At 36.0% G+C, this 26,972-nt stretch overlaps 2 protein-coding genes across 2 annotated transcripts; one reads left to right on the top strand and one right to left on the bottom strand.

The window, feature by feature from the left end:
* Nucleotides 1-5,632: 5,632 nt before the first annotated feature.
* LOC146167965 (b(0,+)-type amino acid transporter 1-like) lies at nucleotides 5,633-14,211 on the bottom strand. The gene is given in 12 exon segments (XM_083386184.1): nucleotides 5,633-5,748; nucleotides 6,267-6,435; nucleotides 7,751-7,873; nucleotides 8,399-8,495; nucleotides 10,453-10,556; nucleotides 10,945-11,068; nucleotides 11,279-11,323; nucleotides 11,462-11,687; nucleotides 11,935-12,081; nucleotides 12,084-12,176; nucleotides 13,216-13,363; nucleotides 14,110-14,211. Coding segments are annotated over 12 exon segments (1,494 nt in total).
* A 6,825-nt stretch (nucleotides 14,212-21,036) lies between these two features.
* On the top strand, nucleotides 21,037-24,784 carry LOC146167964 (TLC domain-containing protein 5-like). The gene is made up of 6 exons (XM_083389132.1): nucleotides 21,037-21,157; nucleotides 21,391-21,506; nucleotides 22,000-22,072; nucleotides 22,352-22,502; nucleotides 22,638-22,864; nucleotides 23,605-24,784. Exons 1-6 carry the CDS (start codon nucleotides 21,063-21,065, stop codon nucleotides 23,795-23,797), a joined length of 855 nt encoding a protein of 284 aa, XP_083245258.1. The 5' UTR covers nucleotides 21,037-21,062; the 3' UTR covers nucleotides 23,798-24,784.
* The last annotated feature ends 2,188 nt before the right edge of the window (nucleotides 24,785-26,972 follow it).

Below are 26,972 nucleotides of genomic sequence, written 5' to 3'. Positions count from 1 at the left end.
CATAAAATTGTGGGCCGCCTAGCTTCAACACAATACATATTCACCTTCTGGCACTTCCTATCACATCACTAGATTACGCGTAACAGGGTTTAGCCTGAGAAGGTCTGGGACAGGAAAGAAGAAGGCAGTTTAGGAGATGTGACTCATTGTATAGTAGCAGTCAATAGATAAAATAAACAGGCATTGGTTGAAGTATGTAGCAATAGAAGTACAGGAAAGCAAGAACTTAAGCTGTATAAAAATGTCATTTTAGGACAAGTATGATTTGCATTATATAATGATGATAAAGATTAAAGTGAATGTATGTGGTTAAAAAGTATAAATGTTAACATGTTTGTGACAAAAATGTTTGTATAAGGATGTGGAAGAGCATTTTATTTTAAACACATTTAGCTGTTTTGTGAGATCATAACATTAGAGGTATGTATGAACTGTTGCTACCATGTGCAATACTATTCATAAATTTATACTTGATATCAAAGTTTTGTTGAACAATTAATTACAAGAGGAACTTTTTGAATAATAGGAGTATGTATTTCATTATTTCATAACCATGAATTTTAAACTTGTGCTAAGAATATAAACCTACCATACCTCAAAATTTTATAAAAAAGTATATATCTGGCCCTAGAAACTAGGCTAGGAATCTAAACAATAATTTGCTACTTAAAAAAAAAAAATATATATATATATACAAAACTGTTTTCTGCCATACAATAGATACAATTCTCAAAACAAGACACTGTTTAAAAGTGGACATGGATAGATCGTTTTGGTTCAAATTGATTAATCTTTTCTAAATAAATTTAAGTACATGCTATATATTATTATAATTTACTAATTAACAAAATAATCAGCTAAAAAACTTGGGCATTTGTGTTTAATTAGCACAAACAATTAAAAAATATGCTAGGCTAAGTTAACCTGTCAATTGTCATCACAAGCTATTTTGCAAAATAGTATTTTTCTACTGGTTTTCATCTTTTGTCATAAAAATCCTATGTCACACATTTATGATTTAGAAACAGAGCTATAAATAAGAAGATCACAAACTTTTAAAACAAAATTGAAGTAACCATTTAATACAAATGTTTGCTTTGAGATACGATTCCTTGAATCCTAACAAAAATATTTAGCTGTTTAAAATGTGTTTAAATGCAGTACAAAAAAGCACACTTTTGCAATAGTTTACTATCTTTTACTTACGTTTTTAGGTTATTGATCCAAACAAAAGTTTCACTGTTGTTAAAGGTGAAAAGAATCGCTGATCATCAGCGTTTTGAAAATATTCTTTCCTGTCCAATTATAAATATGTTTTCATAAACAAAACTTACTTGTGGTTACACTAAATCAAAAATCAAATGCGTATTACAAATTCTGGAAAATAGAGGTTAAACTTGAGCAATACTAGTTATGACATTGTGCCTATATAAGAACGGCGCTGGTCTACAACGACAATCCTACCATACCGTTGAAACAATTAATAAAGCAACGCACAATGTTTGGGTTAGGGTGTCGGTTAGTGTTTGGGTGAGGGTGGGTCAAGTATTATTAATTAATAACATTGCTTGACCTACCCACACGCTAACCAGCACCCTGACCCATATAATGTTCGTTGTGGTAAGATTTTAGATGAGCGCCATAATAACACGCCTTTTAGACTTAATTACGTTTGTTGTCGCTATAATCGTATTTTTCTAAAATATCATCTTTTGATTACAGTGGCTGTTATTTATAGGAGTAGAAAACGCTGTTTACTAAATCAACAACAACCCACTACGTCAATGAGATGTTTTCTCTTTAATTGCCGATTGTTACTTCCGGCCGGCGATTACGCGTAATTTGATTGACAACTTTTTTTCTATGACACTTTAGCTCCTCAAGTGTCTAGTTTTAAATTTTAAAGAAAGAGTAGGCGGTGCCAGAACCCAGTACGGCGCATATATGCAATACTTTTGCACCTGCGGCATACTAGCAGAAATTAACAAATTTGGTGGCATACACACACGAATATATTTTGAATAGGCCTACAACATGTCCTCTTTTAGGAGGATTTGTCCTATTTTTTCAAGAAAATTGAATGAGGACGCTCAAAAACGCTCGAATGTCCTCTTTTTTCGCATTTCGAGTAAGCCCTACTAGGCCTAACTTTTTAAGTGTTATTGCAAACATTTGCGCCAGAAAAAAAACCGAACTTCACACGTAAAAAGGCTCATTAATAAAGCAAAGGTGTGTAATTATTCACTTTAAAACGTGGATTTTAAATCGTCACTTATTAATCTTTTCGTAACCGTAAACAGCAAAACCATATCACGCTCGCAACAAATAGCGCTCGAGTCGCCAGCAACGCCAAATTTCCTATCGAAAGCTAATCCAAGAATCCCAAAACAACCAAACATCCCGAAAATCAGCATAAAACATCATTAAACTCAAATTAAACATTTCTACTTTCGTTTTACTGCACCAGCAAAAAAATGTCCTCTTTTTTGGTGCTGAAAAGATGGTAGCCCTACCCTTGCGAATGATCATTTTCGTGTTTAAAGAGGCGTAAGGCGAATTTTTATAATTTTAATTTATCTATCTAATAAGAAAATTGAATTTTGTGTAGCCTACACGGAAACGGATCCAATGCAAACAGACTACACGTTTATCAAGTCAATGATAACAAAAATGCCAATTATGTTTAAACATATGTTCCGTTTGTTTCGTTATAAATAAGGGAATGCGGGGAAAAATACTCCGAGGGCAAATCGGACCCCTCACTTAATTATCTTGTTAACGAAAATTCCCAGCGTCAATACTTGTTTGCTGAAGAGTGACTAAATTACCAGAAAACGTTCGTGGACAAAAATCAGACTGATTCGATTTTGTACAAATCAGGGAGGGGAGAAAATGTGTTTGGGGGATTTTAATATACCGTTAAGCGGTAAGGATAGTAAGTGAAATTATATTTGGGTGACCATTACTAGAACTATACAGTAGAACGGACCCCTTAATTACAACAAAAACGGACCCCTTACAAGGTACTGGTAGTCCTATATTGCTAGTGTAACTTAACTTCAAACTTTACTAAGGCATTCTTAACTTCAAACTTTTAGTAAGGCATTTTCAAACGAGAATAGAATTACCATCTTATTATTTTATGTTTGGAACAGTTTAGCAGGAATGCTAGACAACGAGAAAATTTAAAAGATCTCGTAAAAAAGATTAATTGATATTTGTTTTAATACTAAATAGTTGGTATAGAATAAGATAATAAGGCGGTTTATGTACGCCCTATTTATAACCATTCAACTTCTATATTGATGCACTGCGACTTTCGCATAGCGCCATTTTGGTTTTCTAGATTGTTTTTGGTCACTTTTATAAAATACCCATGAGGCTCTATGTATTGTATACCTTTACTTGAATTATGACGTCACGTTGTGGCGCAACTGGTGATAATACCGCTCGACATTTGTATGCGCCACTAAACAAAATTCCTTAATCCGTCAGTTCCTCACAACAAAGCAATTAAATTATCTTTTATTATGGAAGTCCGTTTTGCCCCGTCCAAAAATCGGCAACAAAGGTAAATTTATTCAGAAGGTATTCTTCTTTAAAGTTTTTTTTATCATTTCTTTCAAGTGTTATTTTTTTTTAAGTCAACATCAAGTCAACCCCAAGATGAATAACTCAAGTTTACAAAAAAATGCTTAATGAAAACTTTATTGAAACTCAAGTGATGTGTCAAAAAGACTTAAATCAAGTAAAGTCATTTGTTCAAAAGACTTAAGTCAAGTGGTGTTCGACCGGTTGTCAGAAAAAACATATTAATGCAATAGGCTACCTCATACAACTATTAAATACCTGGGCGAACTTGGCGCGACGGAATTGGTTTCGGGCAATATCTTCGAAAGTTGTGACGATACAGAGTTGAAATTTTTACACAGTCCTTGTAATGTATGGGTTACATCTTTCCAGCAATCACAATTTTAGCAAGTAATATTAAAAAAAAATTGATATTTAAAAATATGAATTTTAATATTCAGCGATATTAACCCTTAACTGTTGAGCCAACAAGTTTAAATTTTAACAATATAAACTCGGAGTACACTGTTTATAACTTTGTAATCCTATTAGGTCAAAATTTTGTTCAAAAAATACATTTCTATGTCCGAATTTCTCATATTTTATGTCAAAAAATAATTGCTTTACTGGTAATTCTTTTTATGGTAGCCTTTTTTGGCTGCCAGGTTAAAAGTTTTTTAATTAGCTATGATGACCGCTACATCAGGGTGGTCCAAGGTTGACAACATCGCGGGCCACAATGTTCCTTGCATATTCTTCGCGGGTCACATAAAGTGCTACATGCGTGCCAGGGTAGGATCAACCATTTTGTTTGGTAGGGGTATGAAATATGTAAAGATGACGCCGCAAAGCATCATCAAAAAGTAACGTCGAATAACATATAAGCTAAAAAAACCTGGTGGTCTCGTCGGGCTGTTGCGCAAATGAAATCGAGTGATAATGAGACGGGCAAAATTGTGCGCGCGAAGCGCAAAAAAATTCGCGTATTTAACAAAGTTTTTAATTTAGAATACTGCATTTTATAAGCATAGAATGTTTTTTTTAATTAGATCAATTTTTTCAGGCGTTAGCCTTTAGTTGCAGTGAAAATCTGTAAAATAATACTTTCTAGAAGCGCGATATATTTTATCGTTCATTTACTTTAAAGTTGCAAAAATAGTAATTTGTATAGGGTCGTACTTTCTTATGTTTTGTTGATATTAAAAATATGGAAAACCAAATGCAACTATAACTTTTAAGTTCGCAAATCAGCCATTTAAAACAAATTCCACATAGGACGTACTGCGACTTTCAATCCGGGCTACAACATTCCAAAAATTAGGCAAACATGTAATCATAACCAAACAATTCAAACAATCAAACATGCTTGTTGTTCGTTGGTCACTTATATTTTTTTTGATTAAACCAGTGGTTCTCAAACTTTTTTCTTTCGTGGCCCATTTTCGTTGCACATAAATTTTGTGGCCCAAAAATTTTTTATGAAAAAAAAAACTATAAAAAAGGTTTAGAACAAAAAATAGCAGAGCATATATCAAAACAGATTATTATTTATTTAACCGTGCATTAGTGAGGTACTTGCTTCTGAATAATAAATTTACGTTTCATTTACATTCCAAACCATTATTCCTGTAAAATTAGGTATAGTGAAACAAATGAAACTAAATTTTTCAATAAATCTAGCTTTTTAAAATTTGTCTGTGGCCTACCTAAAAAGCTTTTTTGAGAGGTTCGGTTAAGGTTCAGGTGCTCTCAAAATATTCGGTACACAATTACAGCTCCTTAAAATCTTTCGAAAACGGTTCGGGAAAAATGAGCTCAAAACCGATTTTCCAATTCGACTTCCTGGTTATTTTTTCGAATTTAAAGCTTTCTTATTAATAAAAAGGTATGAACAGCGTTCAGTGCTTTGTGCATTGAAGAAAGTTAACTGCATCGTCGTTAATTTAACAAAAAAGTATGCAATATTATCTTTGATCGTAAAAAATAAAAACGGAAAAAGCTGCAGTCATAATAGCGGGAAAAAGCAAGAAGGGGTTTTGAATATGTGTCGTATTTCACACTATTAAAACTTCACGGAGTAAGTTTTTTCGGGTTTGTTTTTGTTGGTGGGTTCCAGGTCTTCCACCGATGGTGGGGGAACCACCTCCAACAGTTCTTGCAAGAAAGTCGTCAATGGGTCTATAGAAAATAGCAGTAATCTGTTTTTATGTGATTTCTGTAGTAAATGCGATATCAAGATGTTTCAATTTCGTTTTTAGCGAAAACTATTTCTTGTTCTAGGCCAGGAGTATAAACTCATTGTGTAAAGGTTGGATTAAGATCGCGGGCAGGATATATATTTTGTCTTGAACTTATTGGCTTTGGTTATTTAAAATCGAGAATGTAGAAATATAAAATAGATTAAAAAAAAGTATTTGTTGAGCTTTATAAAATAGTTGGTTACAATCTTGCTTGGAATTCCCTCAAACATTTCCTTTAATTAAGTATTAGTAACTGTTGGTTGGAGATCATTTAGGACATTGCCGTCGGCCGTCGGGAATTACACGGACGCGCCGAAACTGACCCAGAGGTCGCACAGTTTGATAACTCCTGTGTAAACTCATGCATGGAGTTTAATTAACCTGCAATCTTTCCGACAAAGCACATGGAACAAAAAAATCGTCTTTAAAATTCCAAAATCACAAAGCCGATATTACCAATAAACGGAGCATTCAGTTTGAAGTGTACGAAGGGAAAATAGAAGATGAGGCCGGCTAGTATGAAGATAGCCGCGTAGAGGTAGGTGAGCGACGGGTTTTGTAAGAAGGGCGCCACGATCAAGTACAGCGAGATTAGGAAGCATATCGCTGGAATCGGGATGAAAATCTGCAGCGGCAAAACATATTTTTATTTTAAGGTCTTTAGTGACAGCTTGGGGCATTACCTGCAAATATGTATACACAATTCGTGAATATACCTTTTGGAAACACACATTTCACTGCAGTTAACGTTCGACTGCTATATCGCCACTTTCGCCGAAGCTTCCAAAATTAAATGCTCTATTTTTACCATATTTTGTTCGATTGTGGATGATAGGACGTCATTATAATGTAAAATGTAAGCATTTCTCGCATTCTTCAAGCTTGCTTATAAAATTGTTTTAAATTTTATAGACCATTTTCCAAATCGTGGTAGCATTACAACATAACGTTTATTGGAATATTTATCTACTTAAATATTTTCACGTCACAAAATCAATTACACGTCACAAATCAGTAAAACTATTTTGTGTCTTATAATATGGACCAATGTGGTCCAAACTACGGGATGTAGGACAATGTTTGATCCCAATGCTAGTTTTCACTATCCGTACTAGTACAATACGTATATAATAAGAGAATTCTAGCCATGCGCTTATCAAATGAAATTTTTAAAATAACCTGTTTGTCGATCGGTTAGACCAGTGTTTCTTAATCCGGTGAATGCTTCACCCCAGGGTGGATAAGATTTATGCAGGGGTGAACCAACCAAAAGGGGTGAATATGGGTGAACCGTCAGCAATGAACGATAGTTTGCGAGCAGGGGAGATATTCCGGGTGTTCAACCTGTTCAGTGAACAGGTGAGAATTTCCAAAAACAAGATCAATTCTAAGTTTTTCATTTTTTAATCGATACAGACGAGATAGTTAGTTTTATCATATCATGAGACAAGGGTGAATGAAATCTGGAGATAGATTCTAGGGGTGGACAAAACTAAAAAAGTTGGAGCACTGGGTTAGACAACATGAATAAACCATAAGGCCGATTCCAAATTACGCTAAGCGGAAAAATTCCGTTTTATTCTTATCTTATTTACATCTCTGGGTTTCATCTGGACTATATAGTAATTCTGGTTTTGTGTTTTTTTTTGTTATTGTATATGTATGCCTTTTTTCTTACTTCAGGGGTGTTGGAGAGGAATTCGCCAAAGGTTTTGTAAATGTTAAAAAACAGGAGTTAATAACCCACACCTTGCGCTTTGACCGCAAAATGCATTAATGGTGCGACCTCAGAGCCTGATATATTTCATACACTCATACCGCGTTGGATAATACTATTAAAAGAACTTTGGTGTTTTCATCTTGCTGAAAGAATTAAAAAATTATAAAAAGTCATATATACAATAATGATTAACCGCCCGGATTAGTAACAACTAACTTACCTTGGAAGGTCGTTCCCATTTTAAGCTGAGACCGTAAAAGATCCACGATGCGAAAGTAAAGTAGTTGACTAGAGTAAAGAAATTAGCCGCATCCGGAATGATCATTATCAGCGCGATGATTGACTAAAATGTTAAAAACAATTGTAACGACTAGCCACGATTGTTCGTCATTGACTTAAAGTGACTCTTTTATAATAACGGATAACATATTATTCCCATTTGCAGCTTGTAACCAAACTTAACGAATAGAATAAGTGTTTGACTATACAGTCTATAAATAATTCCCCTCGTTCCGCAAATGCTAGTTTTAGAATTTGACTGATGGTTGCGTATCGTGGTGACCTTTATTATTGTTGTCCCGACCGTATAACATTTTCGTTCTTATGACTAACTCGTTCGCTGTCGACTGTTCAACGTCAGTGCGCCAGATAGTGGTGTTTAAGTAATATTTAATTAAACTGCGCCGCCATGAGGCTATACGGCTACGTCCCCTCAATAAAGTATTTGGTCAGAGATTTGCATTTTTTATAATGACTTTAAAGTTTAGACACACTCGGGTTTATATCTCATGATCAGAGATAGCATGTAAGGAAGCCAAGAACCTGGGCGCTTCCATTACAGGCAACGTTACAACGATAGTTTTTTTACGTTGAAGATAATAGCAGGTGAGGGAGTACGGCAAGTAACGCTAATGTAGGATAATATCTGCAGAGTGTGTCCGTTCCTTCCGGCGGCGAACGAGAGTCTGTAAATAATTTTTTTGTGTATACGATAGTCACGCTTGAAATGAAGAAGAGTGATATTGAGTATTGACAATATTACAAACACATTTTACCAGCTACTAACTATTTTTGAATTGGACAAAAACGGCTATAACAGTTGTTTGTTTTTCGGGTAAAACCATGTTTAGTTTCAAACACTGTTGCAAACATCCGTAGGTAATTTTACAATTTTGTTTCGTTTACCTCCAAATTCAAACATTGTGCACAAAAAGACGCTTTATGTATGAGATATTAGAGACATTCCAAAAAAATACATTTAAACAAAATACACCATGTTTTTATTCGGTTGGTTCGCCGTAATTTTATCCAAATTATTGTGTCGGCATTTGCCAGTGATTTGTTTATAAACGGAATATTCAACATTTTTGGAAGTTTAGCCCTTTTCGAAGTTGCTATTGCGTAATCCGGGACCCTTTTGAGTGCGTCACAGAAGATACTTTTGTTGTTACCTAAACCAGGGGACGGCAACCTTCTTTGCACTGCGGACTGGTTAAAAACTAAGATTTTATCTCGGACCGGCCTACAAAAAACAAATGTTCAGTAAAATAAATTTATTACAACATTTTTCCAATGAGAAATTTGAGCTTGTTTTGCCGCAACGAGATACTCCCACCTAGGAATTATTATACATAATGAAAACCGCAATACGCCCCTCACGTCCAGTCTGTTTCGTGGTTAGCGTCTTCGTTGCTGCCATCACAGAAAAGCCACAGGCTCGCATAAGTAAGATGTCGGAAATGGCAGAAAAGTATTTACGACTTTTATGGAAAGGTTAGAGTTGTCTGGCAAGACCATCATCGAAACAATGCTAAAGTAGTTGTATTAAAATACATTTTAGACAACCATATTTTGCAATGTACAGCACTTGGTCCTCTTGTTGCACAGTTAAGGTCGATTCATCGGTTTCGAAAATAAATTGATTACGGATCCATCTATTTGTAGGCTTAGGGATTTTAGCGCTTGGACTCTATAGTTATATACCACCCAAGTGACCGAGAACGCTTGCTTAGGTTCGTTTGCTTTCAAAGTCTCTGCTAAAGTTTGAAACGTGTCAAATGCCCCTTTGTTAACGCGTTTCTCCCATAAATTAAGTTGGTCGTTAAATGCAGCCACGCTGTCTGCCAACTTAAATACGCTTGTCATTTACCCCTGAGGTGAAATATTTAGTTCGGTAAGCTGATTAAATATGTCACTCAAGAAGGCAAGTTTTTGAACCCATTATTTATCAATAAATTTGTTGCAAGATCTGAATGTTTCTCCAATAGAAATCTTTCAAGTGGTTCACGAAATTCTAACACTCTGTTTATTGATTTCCTCGTGAGAGACACCTTACTTCTATGTTCAATAAAGGGGATTTGTGCTCTGCATTCATGTCCTCACTTAGCTACTCAAAGAGCCGGGTGTTAAGTGCATGTGCTTTGATGAGGTTGACTGTCAAACCAGACAGGCGGACAATCAAGGCTGAAGCCCCGTCCGTGCACAAACCGACACAAAAAGACCAGTACGTACGGTTTGGGTTGAAATCAAAATTATAATTTGGCAACCCTGCTACGCACCGGTAACGAACTCCTCGCGGACCGGCACTTTGATTCAGAATCAAAACCGGTCTATAATAACGACCGGTTGCCAGAACTTCATGCTTGAGTGATGATGACGTATAATATCAACAAGCTGTCAATCAAATTTAGAAGCAAATGGCTTAAGATTAAAGTTGTTGGGTACACGGCAGCCGGTTACGCAAAACACGTGTGGGAACAACACTTGTGTGGTTTTGGTTGTACACTTGAGCAGAGATGAGGCCAGATTTTTAATAAAAAACGTTTAAGGGGTTCATTGTCACATGCAGTCCCTGCACTTGAGACTAATTGATCAATCTGGGGCAGCTGACTTCCTAAGTAGTTTTGATCGCAGTATAGTTACCTGCCAGCAGTAAAAGCGGCCCCGTTGGCTGCTCCAAACGTGGAACAAGCAACTGCAATGGGGACGACGAAGCTTGCAGGTCCAAATACCCTGTCTCCATATGTCTATTTGATGCACAAATATACCTTTGTGAGCATAAAAAATAGCATAAACATTTTTTGTTAGCATGCTGTAAAATTAGGCTATTTCTTATATTTAAGTCAACCTTTCGAGCTTTTCGTAACCATCAAAAACTAATAGTTTATAGTAATGTTTTAACAAAAACAAAGATTTACCAGATAAGATATAAGTTTCACTCTATGCAAATATTGTTATTTACAATGGATAACAAAACATTGAAGGAATGCATTTAAACAACATTAAAATTTACTAGGCTGTTAAATCTACAAGCATGCAAAATTTAATTCAAACAAAGTTATTAAACATGTTAATTGACTGGCAAAAAGTCAAAGGTTACTGTTGAAAGATATTTTCTAAAAAACAAATCCTGACCAGTGCAACAGCTGCAGAGGACATGATCTCGTTGGGTGTCATTACTGTGAAGTAGGAGATATTCACCAGGATGTAGATAACTGTCACCATGGGAATACCTAAACAAATGATGATGGGAAAGTTTCTATGACCACAAAAAGAGCAACTAAATCAGCCAGCCATTGCACATCTGGATAGATATACACATCCGTTTAAATTCATCCTTTTTCAAAATATGATTGAAACACGTAGCTTTTAAATTGTGGTAATACAAGTGGGAATGTAATATATCTATAGCTTTAATAAAAATTCGGTGCAGATAATATAATATATTATCGGAAACTACATAACATACCTGACAGGGTTTTCCAGCTCTTCGGTGACAACATTCAACTGTTTCCTATAGAACAATAACAAAATATACGCATAAAAATAGGAACACTAAATCACAATCGGATTGGACTTAATTCGATTTACTTTGGAAGTTAATTAACATCACTTTATTTATGGTATAGATCAGCAAATGATGGTTTCTTACCATCCGTCATACGACCAAAGTCCGCTGTAGAATGCCAAAGCTATCCCCGAAAACGAAGATACTGTTCCTTCAAAAGGGTCCTCGAAGTTTTCAGTCTTTCCCTGCCCCAACATAACCATGCCGCTGATCACTATGGCAGCGATAATTGCCAGCTTTGCAATCGTGAAAATGATCTGCACGGCGTTGCTCAGTTTCACGCTGAAGCAGTTGATAACATAATTAAGGACTACACAATTAAAAAACAAAATTGGTGTGTTGGAAAATTCACGGGCTTTTGGATGTAAAACTCCAAAGCTAGCCAGATTCATTTCTACAGAATGTACGAAATATTTCAAGTTCTTGAAGAAAACATATTTTTTTGGATGGGGGCGCATAATTTAAGCAACACATTCACCGAATGCTTTATGTAAAAGTCATACAAATAATCCTATCATCAAGAAATCCTATCATCTGGCCGGACGAATCGTGCTTACGTATGCATAAAGCGGCAGCGCACTTCTGTATGATAGTGGGTGGCGTGCATCCAGGGTAGAAGGGATAGGTCACATATTCGGCGAATCCCACCGCGATTGTAGCAAATCCAGCTGGCTTAGTGACGACAATTGCGGTCCAGGCCAACAGAAGGCCACCATATCGCCGAACGCCGCTCGGAGGTATTGGTAATCTCCACCCGATTTGCGGATCATTAGACCAAGCTCGATGCCGCTCAAGGAACCTTTTGACAGATTAACACAGTGGTTGAATTGATTTTATGTAATTCAAAGGGATAAGGTTTTCCCTACATCTTACATGATATATGTGGAAAAGTTGATATTAGTGACGTCATGGGGTCATAATACTTTAGATCAGGGGTCGGGAACCTTTTTAGCTAAGGGAGCCATAAAAGCCAAACATTCCTGGTTGTATTTCCATAATAGCCATATAAAACTTTTAAATCTAGTTATAGGTTGGAAAAAATAGCAATTTGAAAAGGGTCTTTTATTTTGTTCCCATTTAAAAGACAGCACATACTTACCACGAAAAAAATCTATTAGCTAAGTTTACACAACTTTCATTATGGAGCCCCGTTGGAAGAGCAAGGCCTTTTGGATATAAAAAGATTCCATCAAACGGGATAACAGAAATTCGCGCGAATCGCCGAGAAAACTTACTATTATGAGTGTTAAAAAAAGAAGAAAAAAAATATTCGGAAACGGCCGTTGCCGCGTGGAGTTTTATTCAAATCATGCTAAGAAATGATAGTTTAGATTTATCTGCAAGCAAGATTATTTTATGAAAAGAGCCATATGGCGTTATAACAAGAGCCATATATGGCTCACCTGCCATAGGTTCCCGACCCCTGCTTTAGATCATGTTTATATTTGCAGAAACGATTTTAGAAAACATTACTCCCAGCATACTTTTATAATAATTTAAAGATTTTACTCATTTTACGTTTATTCGGGAGTGTTTTTATTTTTCCAGGTCTGCCAAAAATTATCGTATGAAAAGCTACCGAATAGCTTGTTACAATAAATGCACATTCGTAAAGAGAACGTAAAACACCACTTCCGCGTTTGTTCTGCAATACATCACTGCATGTAAGCGTTTTAAGAAACAGTATAACTTTTTGTTTCTTCTATCGACCTTTCAGCAACAAGGCCCCAACTTACAATCAGTGATAAGTAGAAAACCACACCACGCTTTTATTTCAAAACTCACTTACAAGCATATATTTCGACAACCAAAAAATTCGAAGGGATCGTTCTACTCACCGAGGGTAGTCAGAAGACCGCATCCGGCCCAAATGCACAGACTGGCTCCAACCGAGCCCGCATTTATGAGGATGCCAGCTGGGGAAAGGAAGATACCGGACCCGATCATCGTTCCAACAACCAAAGATAGTCCACCAAAAACTCCAAGCTGTTGATCCACAAACCATTATTTGAACGCTACTTTTATTTAAATTGTGCACAGAAATGCTTAAAATGTGGAAAAGAAACAAGACTCTCCATTCGGAATAACATAGCCAAGGACATGCCCACGCCATTCTGCGAGAGTCTTCATGCGGAAGTTAATGAGGAATGTAGCGTGTGGAAAACCCCTGGAAATACTATCTGGTGTTAACCGCTCCAAGGCTTATAACACAAAGTGGGGCCATAGTTTTCAGATTCTTTCGTCAGGTCACAGCAATGGGAAATGCAATAGCATATGCATGTGGGATAAAGTTCGCGTTTCGCGGGTACAATAGGTAACGTATTAATGACCGTCGTGTTGACTGGCCATCTTGTAAACATTGACACTGCATCTGCTTTTATGTTCTTACTAGACCAGATTGCTTTGACTTTTGTGCATTACATTCGCCAACTGTCGACGTTTTGGTCACAAAGCTTGTACTGCATAAAACGAATGTATTTCGGAACATTTTTTATTATTTGTCGTTGAATTTTATGCTTACATGCGGTTAACAAGCACTTCATAGTTTTGACAAAGGAAACAATACTCAAACGAGTATAAGCTTATTTTTTCACAGAATAGCCAAATATTTCGGGCGATAATATTTAATGACTATAAGCGCTTAATTGGTGTCATTCTTGTATTAACTTTTTTATGTTGGCTGTACCGTATTTAACAAAACTAGTTTTCGTTCGAGTAAGGTATATAATGACATATCTAAGCTCCCTCTTCAGTTCGACTATGTCGCTTCCGTAATCTGCCTCGCTGTTCTCGTTCAACAAAACCTTGTTTCGCTTTCGTAATTCCGTTCCCATCCTTTCTGAGATTATTGGTTTAACTACTAAATAGAAAATATATGTAAAGAAAATTTACCAAAAGCCACAAATGAAAGCTAATTTTAGTAAAACAGCTTTACCTATATTACAATTACGGTACGCAATACCAATAATAATTGTTCTGCTCATGCAGCCAAAATCTATTTAGTGCGCCTCGCAAACTTTGTTACCCAAGTTTGCCACAAGCTTGACAACAAGTTCCGTTGGGTATGGGAAAAGCAAAGACGCCAAAGGAACCTCATTGGCGCTGCAGTCAATGGAAGAAAAAATCGAAACAGACGAAGCAGACAAAGGTATCGTGCACGCAAAGCTGGAATTAAGGCGCGGGAAGAGAGACAAAATGCTAATATGATGATTATTAACAAATCAGGTCAAATGCTTGATATTAACGCTAAATTATTGTTAGCAAAAGGGTTAAACTTTGCACCAACTCCGAACTGGAGTAATGCAATAAGGGACAAAGAATGGATTAACTTCCAATCGCACATTCGACGTATTGAATGGGCCAACGTATTCAAAGATAAGGAAGATTCTACCAATATTTTTATACCACCTTACAAATTGAAAATTCCCAAGTTTTCCAGACCCCACAGAGACCAATTAGATTTGGAAACAGTTATTTACGTGGAACTGGCTGAAGCTAAACTGCGAAACGTAGCTGCGACCGTGCGTAAAGAATACAGAGGCAGAAACAACCTATCATTCCCCCTCCGAAATAGCCTAGAGTACCTCAAGCGCCTTACCTCCAGTCGGACGCTAGTAATCTGTCGGGCTGACAAAGATGGCAAAACCATTGTGGTTGACTATGAAGATTATAACTTTATTGTGGAAAATGCACTTCATGATTTCCAAAGTTCAAACCTCAACCAAAGAACTTTTCAAGCCAGATGTGCAGCGCTACGAAAGACGTGCGAAGATGCAGTGAAGATGTTGCATGCACAAGACGCCATTTCGGACGATCTACTTCTCTGTTCCGTTGGGGTTAAAATCACCGGGGGTATATACCACAACGTATCCGGGCCGTCTGCGAAATATTTTTCCAATGACGAGCCGGCCTATGCGTACCCCTTATTTAAAACACACAAGTTGACGGAAGAACAGCTAGCATCAACTACGATACGCGACATTCCTATTCGTCTCGTTCAAGCGGCAGGAAACATCACCACTTCCCGCGTCACTGCCTTACTTGAGTATATTTTGCATCCTATTGCAGTCAAATATTGTAAAACGGGAATAGACGAATGCTGTGCAGACAGTAGACAATACGTAGAAAAGTGAAAAAATGGAAAGGTAACTGCATTCAAAAGACACGTAAAATCGGAAAACGAATATATGTTACAGCAGCAGATGTGGTGGGGCTGTACCCAAACTTACCAAGAGCAACCGTCAAGAAAGCTGTAGCTGCAGCTTACAAGAGCAATCTACACCTTTACCTCCGTCTCCTATTTCGTTCCTTCTGTACAACCGACGTACGTGGACAGGTCGAGTTTCTTGACGTACTTCATGTCCCATGTGCAGAATCACCCTTCGGCAACTAAAGGATTTCAAAAAAGAAACTGCAAAACATCGGCAGTTCTTACACGGAACTTCCAACCACCCCATTTCCGTTTTTAAATCAATCATAACTGGAGAGGCGACACGCCTTAGACGACTAAACGAGATGGACGAAGACTACTCACTGAGCCTTCAAAATCTCGGCAAGAAATGTCTGCGGTCGCAGTTTTCTCCAAGGATGGTTAAAGTCACGTTAAAAACTGCAGCACAGTTTGAAGCTAAAGTGCGCCAAAGGCAGACAAAGAAAAACAGAAAGGACCTTGTAGTTTGGCCCACAGCCTTTCCAAAGCTGCTTAAAACTACCTTAGACGAAAGAAGGCTGCAGCCACAAGCGATGCTTGTCTACAAAAGACCTCCGACACTTGGAAGCGTACTTACCAACTACCGCGCAATTAGTCAACCGGCAAGTACCATCCCTTCCACTAGAAAGTCAATCCCGTGCGGCCACTGCTGTTTATGCCAGTGATTCCCAAACTTTTTTTCTCGCGTACCATTTTGAGCTTTTGTACAGTGTTCATGTACCACCTAAGTTAGGCCTACATCTGACTAGAATATCCTAAACTATAAACTATTTTAGCATATAGATAAGAAAATGAGCATGTAGCTGCATTAAAGTTTAACAAATGTCATTCCAGGAAGATATAAAAGCCATAAATTATACAAAACGCAGCAAATTGTTTTAATGCGATGGATGTGAGAGCCAGCGCACCTCTGTGTAAAAACACAGGTGTAATTGGAACTGAGATTCTCACAAAAACGTTTAAACGACCGAGTATTAAGGGCAGATGTTTTGACGAAATGTAATCGTTCGATCGCTCGGTTCAAGCATGATGATAACATATTTCGTACAAATACACATTGCGGAAGAACTTCTCCTTTGTTATCAATAGCTACAAACCCGTACTTTATGTAAGCCTGACTGTACTTTCGTTTAGACATGTTCCTAATTTTTTAACAAAATTTAGTTCTCTTACTATTCCTCTATTTACGAAGAAATTACAGTAGTTTAAAATGATTGAAATATCACTATACATACGACAATACTACACTGCTGCTATCGGTTCATTATTATTACATACATATTAAACCAGCTAACAATTAGCGTTTTATTATCTTGTACAAGAGAAGTGTTACGTCATAAACGTGCGAAACCAAATGTAACTAAAATGACATTAAAATTACCCAATCTGAAAGTTTTCGCAAATTTATACGTATGCTGAAGTTAGTCGCGTACCACCTGCAAGACTCTCGCGTACCACCAGTGGTACGCGTACCACAGTTTGGGAACCACTGGTTTATGCGGTCATTATAAACAGGCAGAGAGCATGGTCTCGAAGGTTTTCACAGTTCCCACCCGCAATGGGAACATAGCACTGAAACAAGCACTTTGCTGCACCGACCACGGTATTTACATGGCGTCCTGTCGGCAATGTGGCGAACGATACGTCGGGCAAACAAAAAATTCATTTGCAACAAGGTGGAGAGGCCATAGAGCAGTTTGGAAAACTTTCAAGTACAAAGAAAATAACGACAAAGCAGCACTTCTGCGCCACTACGCTGACAAACACATGTCCATGCTGAGGCAGAGGCCTACCATTGCAGAGTGTTTGAGCATAACATTTTTAGAAAACCCACCTTTTAATAAGTTGGACATATGTGAAGCGAAGTGTCTAAAGGTAGTCAACGCAACCATTAACATCCAAAAAATGGTTCTACCGCGAATAAGATAAACCGCTATCTTATCGCTACCCATTCGAGCCGCATTTTACCGTCTAGCATCTCGCACTGCTCATATGTATTTTTTCCCCTTCCTCCACTTATTTGCGTCGCCTACTCATTTATCCAGCCTGCGAGGCTGTAGTGCTTTTCATTGCGTTTTTAGTCTATTATAATGTTTTAATATTTTATTGTTTACTTTTATTGGTTTGTTGATGGCTGCGCTCTGATTTTATTTATTTGTACTCTTACAGGAACTGATGATGCCACTTTGGCGAAATATATTTTCCTTTAAACAAAACGTCTGATCCTGTTTTTACTCATGTTTTTAACTATGAGTTTTACTTGTTACCTAAGTTAACGAATACATTAGCGAGGTAATTCGAGATACGTAATTAAACGATGAAAACACTATGCGCCAACAAAATGTCGCCGAAACAATCTTTTTATTATTTACTTTTAACTTTCTAGTAACAGCAATCGTGGCTAATTCTACAGCATTCTTTAAGCAGACATAAAATGTTTTTGGATAAAGGTATAAACACCCATGCTCCAGCGGTCGCCTGCATTTGCCAACCACTGCACATTCGAATGACGTCTTTTGTTCCCTTTTGTTTGGTCTGAACGTAAAATGTTGTAACGCGGTTGCTGACTCACGCTGCGACAGATTTCGATTATTTGATTGTTTGGCATTGTCTGACAGGGTTCCGGGTTCAATTACATGATCCAATAACCATATAAATTAAATAAAATTAAATTGCCAGGCAAATGCTTACTAAATTCTAACTAGCCTATATATTCCGGCACCTAAAATCGAACTATATTCCGGCAATCTAGCTATAGACCGGCATTTACCGATAAAAGGCTTTTATTCGCGCTGCGCACGACCGTTTATCGTCTTTTTTTATATAAAAAAATGCTTGTGTTTTGACGAACTCGCTGACGTACTTGGTGACGTTTTGTTTCGACGTAACCCCGCTCCACGAAACATAAGAAGGGTGGGGCATGGTCTCTGCGAGTCGGCGAAATCGCAGGACGCAGGCCTGGTTTATCGCATTAGGTTCCGATCAAACTTCTTCACAGACTGTTCTGTCTCTCATTTGAAAAAATGTAGGCATATACAGTATTTGCTGTATCTTTTTTTACGTTAGTGGCTTTGCATTTGTCCCATATCCTATTTCGATCAAAAATAGGTGATACTCGTTCGTGTCAAGTTTTTGCAGTTCTTTTTAAGTAGCATTTCCACGTTTAACCTACACTACAATTTTTAAAATAAAAGCGCGAATTCTATTTTCAAAAGTTTTTCATACACCCGAAAATAACTGATTTGTGTTCTACCGGTCGGCAACAAAACACCAAGATTTTTTTAGGTAATGCTACTTTCATAGCCAGTAATATTAGTATTGCATACAACTATTCACGATTATATGAGAACAGGCTCTTTAAATATTGTTTTAGAATGTTTTGGGAGTTTTTATTGTTCGCGCGCGGCACCAAGCGGTATTTGCATTTTTTCTTGGTGCCTTAAAAAGTGTTTGGAGTTGACCAATGATACAGTCGTTATCACCTGGGCGATGTTGGCGCGCTGGATTGGTTTTGGGCAATATCTCCAAAAGTTGTGACGATACAAAGTTGAAATTTCTACACAATCCTTATATTGCTTACATCTTTCCAGCAATCACACTTTTAACGAAAAATATTAATATTCATTTTTATGAATATTAATATTCAGCTATATCAACACCTAATTTTCAAACTTTCTCGCTAATTTTTTCACGAAATAAACTACAAGACATACTCTTCAAAATGAGCCATCGCTTGTAGTCAATATCAATCGGGCCTTGCTTAAATATGCGATCAAAAATTTCATAACTGCTCAAATTCGACATATGGCCTTTCGATTTCAAATGCCCCAAATACCATCTAATATTCACGTTAGAGATCTGAAATTTTCACACACGCCTTATAATAGCTTCAGCAATCCAGCAATCACACTTTTAGAAAAAAATATTAAAAAAATATTAGTATTCATTTTTATGAATATTAATATTCAGCTATATTAACACCTAATTTTCAAACTTTCTCGCTAATTTTTTCACGAAATAAACTACAAGACATACTCTTCAAAATGTTCATAAAAATGAATATTAATATTTTTTCGTTAAAAGTGTGATTGCTGGAAAGATGTAAGCAATATAAGGATTGTGTAGAAATTTCAACTTTGTATCGTCACAACTTTTGGAGATATTGCCCAAAACCAATCCAGCGCGCCAACTTCGCCCAGGTGTCGTTATCGTTAGTTTCGCCTCCTGGTTAAGAGAGCCTTGATGCTAGGCTGGGACGCAGCGAAATGCATATATTCTCTAGGCGCTCGTCTAGAATCCTACCACAACGAACATTATTTGGGTTAGGGTGCCGGTTAGCGTTTGGGTTTGGGTGACTCCAGTAATAGTGTTAAACAATATTACTTGACCTACCCACACCCAAACACTAACCGACACCCTAACCCACATATTAGGCATTGCTTAATAATTATTTCAATTTTGTGGTAGGATTCTAGACCAGCGCCATTCTCTACCCTGGTGTAGTGCTTCGATGTCATGTCTTAGAGCAGCTGCCAGCTATATAATTCTTCATATAATAAAAAAAATGATCGGAACCGAAACACAATACCAAACCACCAAGCATATATGCAGCTCGAACTTTCATCGTGTAATATTTCCGGAAGTAAACAAGATATCGACCAGCAATTTTTGCACATCCCTTAAAGCAACCTAACTTAGCCATCAACCAGAATTTTATCAAACAAACAAATAATAAAATATTCATATTTTTTTGTTCAGTCATTTTCGGCCTTAAATTTTAAACCTGCTCGAAGTGACTCACATATTGTGATACCTACGAGTCTACTCTTTAAAATAAGCCATGACCTGACCGCTAGTTATTCAGGGATAGATTAATAATTAATATTCATTCAAAAATTCATATATGTCAAAAATTTCAAATTGAGCTAAAAAAACAGAAGTCTAACTAAACATATAAATTGTTTGTTTATATGACTTAGGTTCAGTCAAGTAATTTTACCTGAACGACTTCAGTCAAGTCATTGAGTCAAGCTATTGACCTACGTCAGTGTGGTCCAACTTCTTTTCATCGCGGGCCAAAAACAAGGTTTATTTTATCTTGCGGGCCAATGTTTTTAAATTGCCATTCTTAGGCGTATTGCTGGCAAATTATACATAGTCTATGGCGTATATACTAACTTTATGGAATGTATACCTTTGTTAGGGTAGTTATGAAATAATTTCAACACCAAAAAAAAAAAAAAAAAAAAATTGGAGTGATATTGCTAGATTGAAGCAAAGCTGACTATCAGTTCGCGGGCCAAAAAAGCTGGACTCGGGCCTGCAGTTGGACCACGCTGACCTACGTCATTGCAACACTGTTATATTAAGCATAGGCAATAGTGTCTATCTGATTTTTATTAGCATGTAATTGTATGCTTATTATTTTTTCTTATATTTTAATATTGGTAGAATTTTGATAGGTAGAACATTGCAATGGTCACTGTGCTGCTAGGATCTGTATACCAACGGGTCTTGGGATGGATATTGCTTTGGTTTGTTCTTTATCGCACTCTAAATAAATTGCTGAGGTACAATCATTATTTTACATTGCTTTTTAAATATAGTAATACAGACTTTTTATTTACCAATTTATTAACATTTGAGTTTACCATTGTTTATTAATCCTTCATATTAAAAATTACATATAAATTACTTACTACTTTGCTATACAAATATAGTAGCTAAATGTTCTGAGCTTTTATGTAGTTGGTTTAAAATGCAAAAATTATTTATAAAAGTATGTTTTGTTGTTTATTTTTAGACACAGAAGTGCAGAGTACAGCTGCAGAATTATAACTTTATTTCATGCTGTGGTTATAGCAGCTTTGGCTTGTTATGTTACATTTTTCAGTGGAATCAGTCCATACAAATCATTAGGTATATATATATATACATATATATATATATATAGTTATATATATATAGTTAAATATTAAGATGTCTCTTATGCCTGTGTTAAAAAAGGTTAAGATTTCTCTTATGCCTTGTGCACATTTGTTTTTGCATGACATTTATATATAATGTATCAATTGGGGATGAAGGATATAATTATATATTAACAGGTACACAAATCCTGAACCTGAAGAGGCTATGACTATCTGGCATCATTATTTTAGAAAGTCTATATTCAATGGTCAAATATTTTGTAAGACTGTGTTGTCAAAAAGCAGTATGCGGACATTGATAACAGAAAATCTTTACCAAACTTATATAGGTTAAGTCCAAATTTGTATAAAACACCTGGCCATTAAACAAATTTATAGAGATGTTAGTGACTTTTAAACTAGTGCAACTTAAGTGTTTTATATCTGTAGCCATAACCTTACTTTATTTCTCATCCCTGCCCTGGTCTGATTTAATGTGTTTATAGGATTTCAGAACACTAATGAACAACTATGGATCATAACTACATCTTTAGGATATTTTTGCTATGATTTTACATGGTAAGTTTTGATAGTTGGTGCTATGGTAGTTTGAAAGTGATGGTATATGTATTGTAGTTCGAAATCAGGTGGCACTGTTTATTGACAAATGGTATGACAATGTTGGCAGCTAGCAACAAATATGGCTAAATGTTTTTTTTGTTTTTTTTAATTGTTGATTGCAAGTACCTGGCTGTTCTATCAAATGGTTAAAGTGTTTGTCCAACCAATCCATAGGGATATGTGCATTTTCGTGTTAAATTATATTAACATGAAAAACTAACCTCTCACTCCTAATAGGTGCTTGTACTACAGAACTGAAGGGCCAATAATGCTTTTACATCATATTGTTAGTATCACCCAAATGTCAATTTGTCTCTATTTGGAAGTGTCTGGAACAGAAATTGTAGCCACTATATTTGGAAGTGAAGTAACTTCAGTATTTCTTAATGTGAGTCACCTATTTATTAAATTAATTCTATTTAACATTAACAGTAGTTATTTGTTTAAAATTTAGTTCCATTAATCCTAAATAGTTTTTATGATTAATAAGTATTGTTGATCTTCAATATTTTTCTGTCTACAGATAAGGTGGTTTCTCAAAGAACATGACCAATACAATGACAAGCCTGCTGGTTTTCTGATAGACCTTGTGTTTGTTTCTTTATTTATTATTGTTCGAATATGTGTTGGAGGACATTTGGCAGTTTCAGTGTGGTATTCAGACCTTTCACCTCTTGTGGTCAAACTTGGAGGAATAGTATTTTGGAGCATCAATTTTGTTTTCTTATTGCAGATTGTATCTTTTGCGAGGTAAGACAACATTTTGCTTCAATAACTAGCATGTTTGTTCAATGTTGATTCATATTTTGTGTCATGGAATCTATCTACCGTGATTCATACAAACCAGAAATGCGGAGTCTGTTTAAAATAACCTGAGTCTGACTCCCTCTAAATGTGCGATTTTATCGAGTCCCAAGGCTGGCTCTGACTCTACAGCCAGCATTTCATCCATTTACTTAACTAAAATAATGTGGATATTAAGCAATCCTCTTCCACCCACACTATGGTTGGACAATATTCCACTTTTTACAATTTACAGTTTGTTGTACTTTTACAGTTGTGAAATTTGGTAATGTGCATGCGCACGTCGGACTCTATTCTTAATAAGGTCCCAAGTCCGACTCCAGCGAAACAAATCGACTCCGTAGAGTCCAGAGTCCAATTCCGCAGCCCTGATACAAACCTTAATACAAAATGTTTTTGAACCAATTTAATTTCACAGTGGATCAAAAAAATTGATTTGTAATATTTTTTTAAAAAATCAAAATTTGTTTACGTTCAATTAACTAAATGTACAAATAGGATTAATTAAGTAGAATGTGTTTCCATCCAGTAGATAGATTTTACATGTTAAATTTTAGTTAAAAAAATGATTTCCTTTCTCATTAAAATACCAATACCACTGAGAAATAATTAAAGTTAAAGAAAGTTTTATTAAGGGTTAATAACGTGCTTTCATTTAATGTAATGAAACATTGTTTTGATTTTAGATATCGTTTAAGATCATGGAAAAAACAACAATTTAAAAACAAAACTTCCGCTTGTAAAAAAGGTACTGCTGCTTATCCCACTGTTCAGAATGGGGTAAGGCATCGAGCAACTAATGACTTGCAAAAGACACTTGTTACTCCTTGTATTGGTGCTAAACTTGCTAGCCACACTTTTGACCAGATTTACCTTTGATTTCTTAGTTAGTTGTATCAATATGTTTGCTAGATTGCATATTCCAGTTTTGTAGTAGACAAATTTTATGTTTATTAATGCACTATAAATTGCAACTATTGATACCAGTCACATTTTTGATACACAATTAGACTTTATAACATTTTAATATGCAGTGTCAGTGGTAATTCATTTCTCAATTTGTGCTCCAGTTGCTTTTTAGATTTGTATTGTATTTATTTGTGTTGTGAAGTTGCGATATCTATGCTGTAGACAGAAGATGTTCTTTTTGTCAATTATATTTTATTTTTTATACTGTGAAAAATAACTTGAATTTAAGTCCAGGGTTTTTTTGCTATATTCAACACATTCCAATCAAATTTACAGAAATTTTTTATTATGAAAATTGCTTTTATAGATGTATTTTAGGTTTGGTTGGTACCAATTTCGTTGGACATCTAGCTGAAAACCCCTGTATTGATTTTTTTTTACTTGTGCCTTACTATTTCCAAAATGCCTTTCTCCAAAACGTCACACCAAAATGTTTTATCAGATTTTTGAAATACCCCTGAACTTCTACAACTGTTGAATAAGACACACTTCAATCGCACATTTACTTTTCGTTTTGACAAAAATAACTATTTCAAGTGAATTTTTTGGTTAAAATTATTTTTTACAGTTTACATTGATCATGTAGAATTTCTCTCGTATTTGCATTTTATGTTAGTCGTAAATCTGCTATGTTAACGACATTCTGTTAGCAACAAAATAAATAAAGGTACGGTAATGTAATAACCACTCTTTTTTTTAGAAAAAATATTATCCTATTAGTCTCTCTTTGTTGAGCTTTCTTTGAAATTATGAGCTAGTTTTACTGTTGTGTGTGTGTTTACATAATATTGCCAAAAGTTGCCTTCTCCAATAAGACAATTCAAAGTGTTGATGTGTTTAGCAGCTTGTAATTAGCAATATTGACTAGACTAGACCATAAACTCGCAGCCTCAAAGTTCAACGCAAGTTATCCCAGGGTGTGTACTCACACGTCACTCTGAGTAACACGACTGTTTAGCAACCACAAATTATAAAAAAAATATATTGTTGATAAATTGTTATTAAAATTACTTGGTGCTGGCGGTCTATTTGTTTGCCTATTGCTACTACGAATGCAGAACTATTTTGCGGAATCTTATTTTACTTTCTGTTTTTAGTACCGATTCAAGAGAATCCTTTTAGTCCGCCATGAGTCTCTAAAACAGGGGTCGGCACCTTACGGCCCGTCGATGTAATTCATCCGGCCCGCCGCCTCTTTGGCAAATTAGACACGAGTCTATTTCACATACGTTTTGACTATTTTAACTACGTAATTGCGAAAAATGTTGTTCATTAACACGTCCCCCCGCGAATGTTCATTACACGTCCGGTTTGTTACATTTTGATGCTGCCTTTTCAACTAGATCAGCGATTCTTTACCGTTGCGCGGTGGAAGCCTGCCAAGTAAGTATCGCAAAATGGGAAAAAGTATTAAAAAATATTGGATATATATTTTTTAACATTTTTCTATTTTCGGCAATGTAATAAAAACTTGCCAAAAATTAAATAAAATACCGGTAGGCCTATACCAAAAAAAAATCGCGCTCACTTCGCTCGCCACGAGCGCCTTGACTTGAAACATTTAACAGACACTGGGCTACTTTAACTGTTATCGCTTTCCCTCAAAGTAGTTTTATTACACTTTTCATTCGCTTTGCGTCAACACTCTGCTGCCTCTGTAAATGTAGTTAAACACGTTTTTAAATGCAAAAAATATCCAAGGCCTGTCTGATTTACAATTGTTCTAACATTTTAATAACACAATTCTTAGTTATCATTTTGTGCGGCCCGCAGAGACCTTTTTAAGTTTGGTTTGGGCCCGCGACTAGAAAAAGGTTGTCAACCCCTGCTCTAAAATGTTAGTTTTGCACATAATCGATATATATATATATATATAATTTTTTTGTCCATTTCTCATCAGCATATCATTTGCATTGTAGCTATTGTATCGCAGGCAAGCATTAAGATAAAAGTGCCTTCATGCCCTTTGTGCGAACTTTTTACGTGGTTTCTGCCAGGGCTGCGGAGTCTAGCTCAGACTTGGGACTCGGTGGAGTCGGTATGTTTTGCTGAAGTCGGACTCTCGACTCGAGTAACCTTCGTAAAGCGAAATCACACATTTAACCGAAGTCGGCCTGGTGACTCGGGCTTATTTTTTAGCGGCAGTTGGACTCGGGTTATTTTCAACCGACTCTGCAGACATGGTTTTGTTCAGCCATACATCTCGTAAATGATCGTCAAAATTGATTCTAAATTATACCGGAAAATACGCGAATATTTTCAGGTGCCTCACGAGTGTAGTCTTCTAAATCAGCGGTTCTGATGTCCCATCAGGGCATGTAAAACTCGACCGCGTAATCTTGTAATTTGAATTTATGATCATTCTGTACAATTTTTATTTCTTTTTTTATCAGCACCAAACATTATATTTTTTATTCTGCTACAACAACAACAAAATCCATCGTTTTGATTGCACATAACTAATTTAGAGTTAATTAGGCCAGGGCTCTTCAAACTATTTTCCGTTGTACGCCTTTAAAAAAACTAATAATTAGTTGCTTTATAAAATAATCATAACAAAAAATAGAGATACGTCAAAAAATTGCTTAATAAACAAGGAATCTTAAAACATTTGTTGTTCTGTATGCGAACTCCATAGCTTAAAACTTGAAACTTCTGCGCAAAACACAGCAGCAAGATGCCATCTAGTCTCATCGGTCAAAACGCAAAAAATGCGTTTACATTTGGTATAAGTTAACAATCTCGTTATTGAAATAAAGTATCTGTAAAATAGAAAACCAACGTTTTATTTATTGGATATTCATTTTTTTTTAATTTCGAAAATGGAATAACTTGATTCTGTAAAAAACAAGTTGTGACATCATGCTGGAGCTGGAGTGAACCGTTTTTTATAGGTTTGGGTTCGGTTCGACTCCCTGTAGACTTTTTTTTTTTTTTGCCTGATAATATATTACACAGTGGAAAAACAGGCAAAGAAAAAATAGAGCATTTAATAAGAAACGATACTTTAAAATATCGGTCTATTTTAAATTTGTATGCTAATCCTTGTTAAAATATATTTATCATTTTAATATGTGGCGACGTT

Source organism: Ascidiella aspersa, chromosome 1, assembly GCF_963924565.1.
Source record: "Ascidiella aspersa chromosome 1, kaAscAspe10.2, whole genome shotgun sequence".
NCBI classification, from domain to species: Eukaryota; Metazoa; Chordata; class Ascidiacea; order Phlebobranchia; family Ascidiidae; genus Ascidiella; species Ascidiella aspersa.
This window is presented reverse-complemented; position numbering and strand designations above follow the sequence as displayed.

Coding starts and splice junctions, on each gene's coding strand:
- LOC146167964 (XM_083389132.1), top strand. CDS start 21,063: ATGGTCACTGTGCTGCTAGGATCTGTATACCAACGGGTCTTGGGATGG. Junction 22,503..22,637: donor TAACTTCAGTATTTCTTAAT/GTGAGTCACCTA, acceptor TTCTGTCTACAG/ATAAGGTGGTTTCTCAAAGA. Junction 22,865..23,604: donor CAGATTGTATCTTTTGCGAG/GTAAGACAACAT, acceptor TTTTGATTTTAG/ATATCGTTTAAGATCATGGA.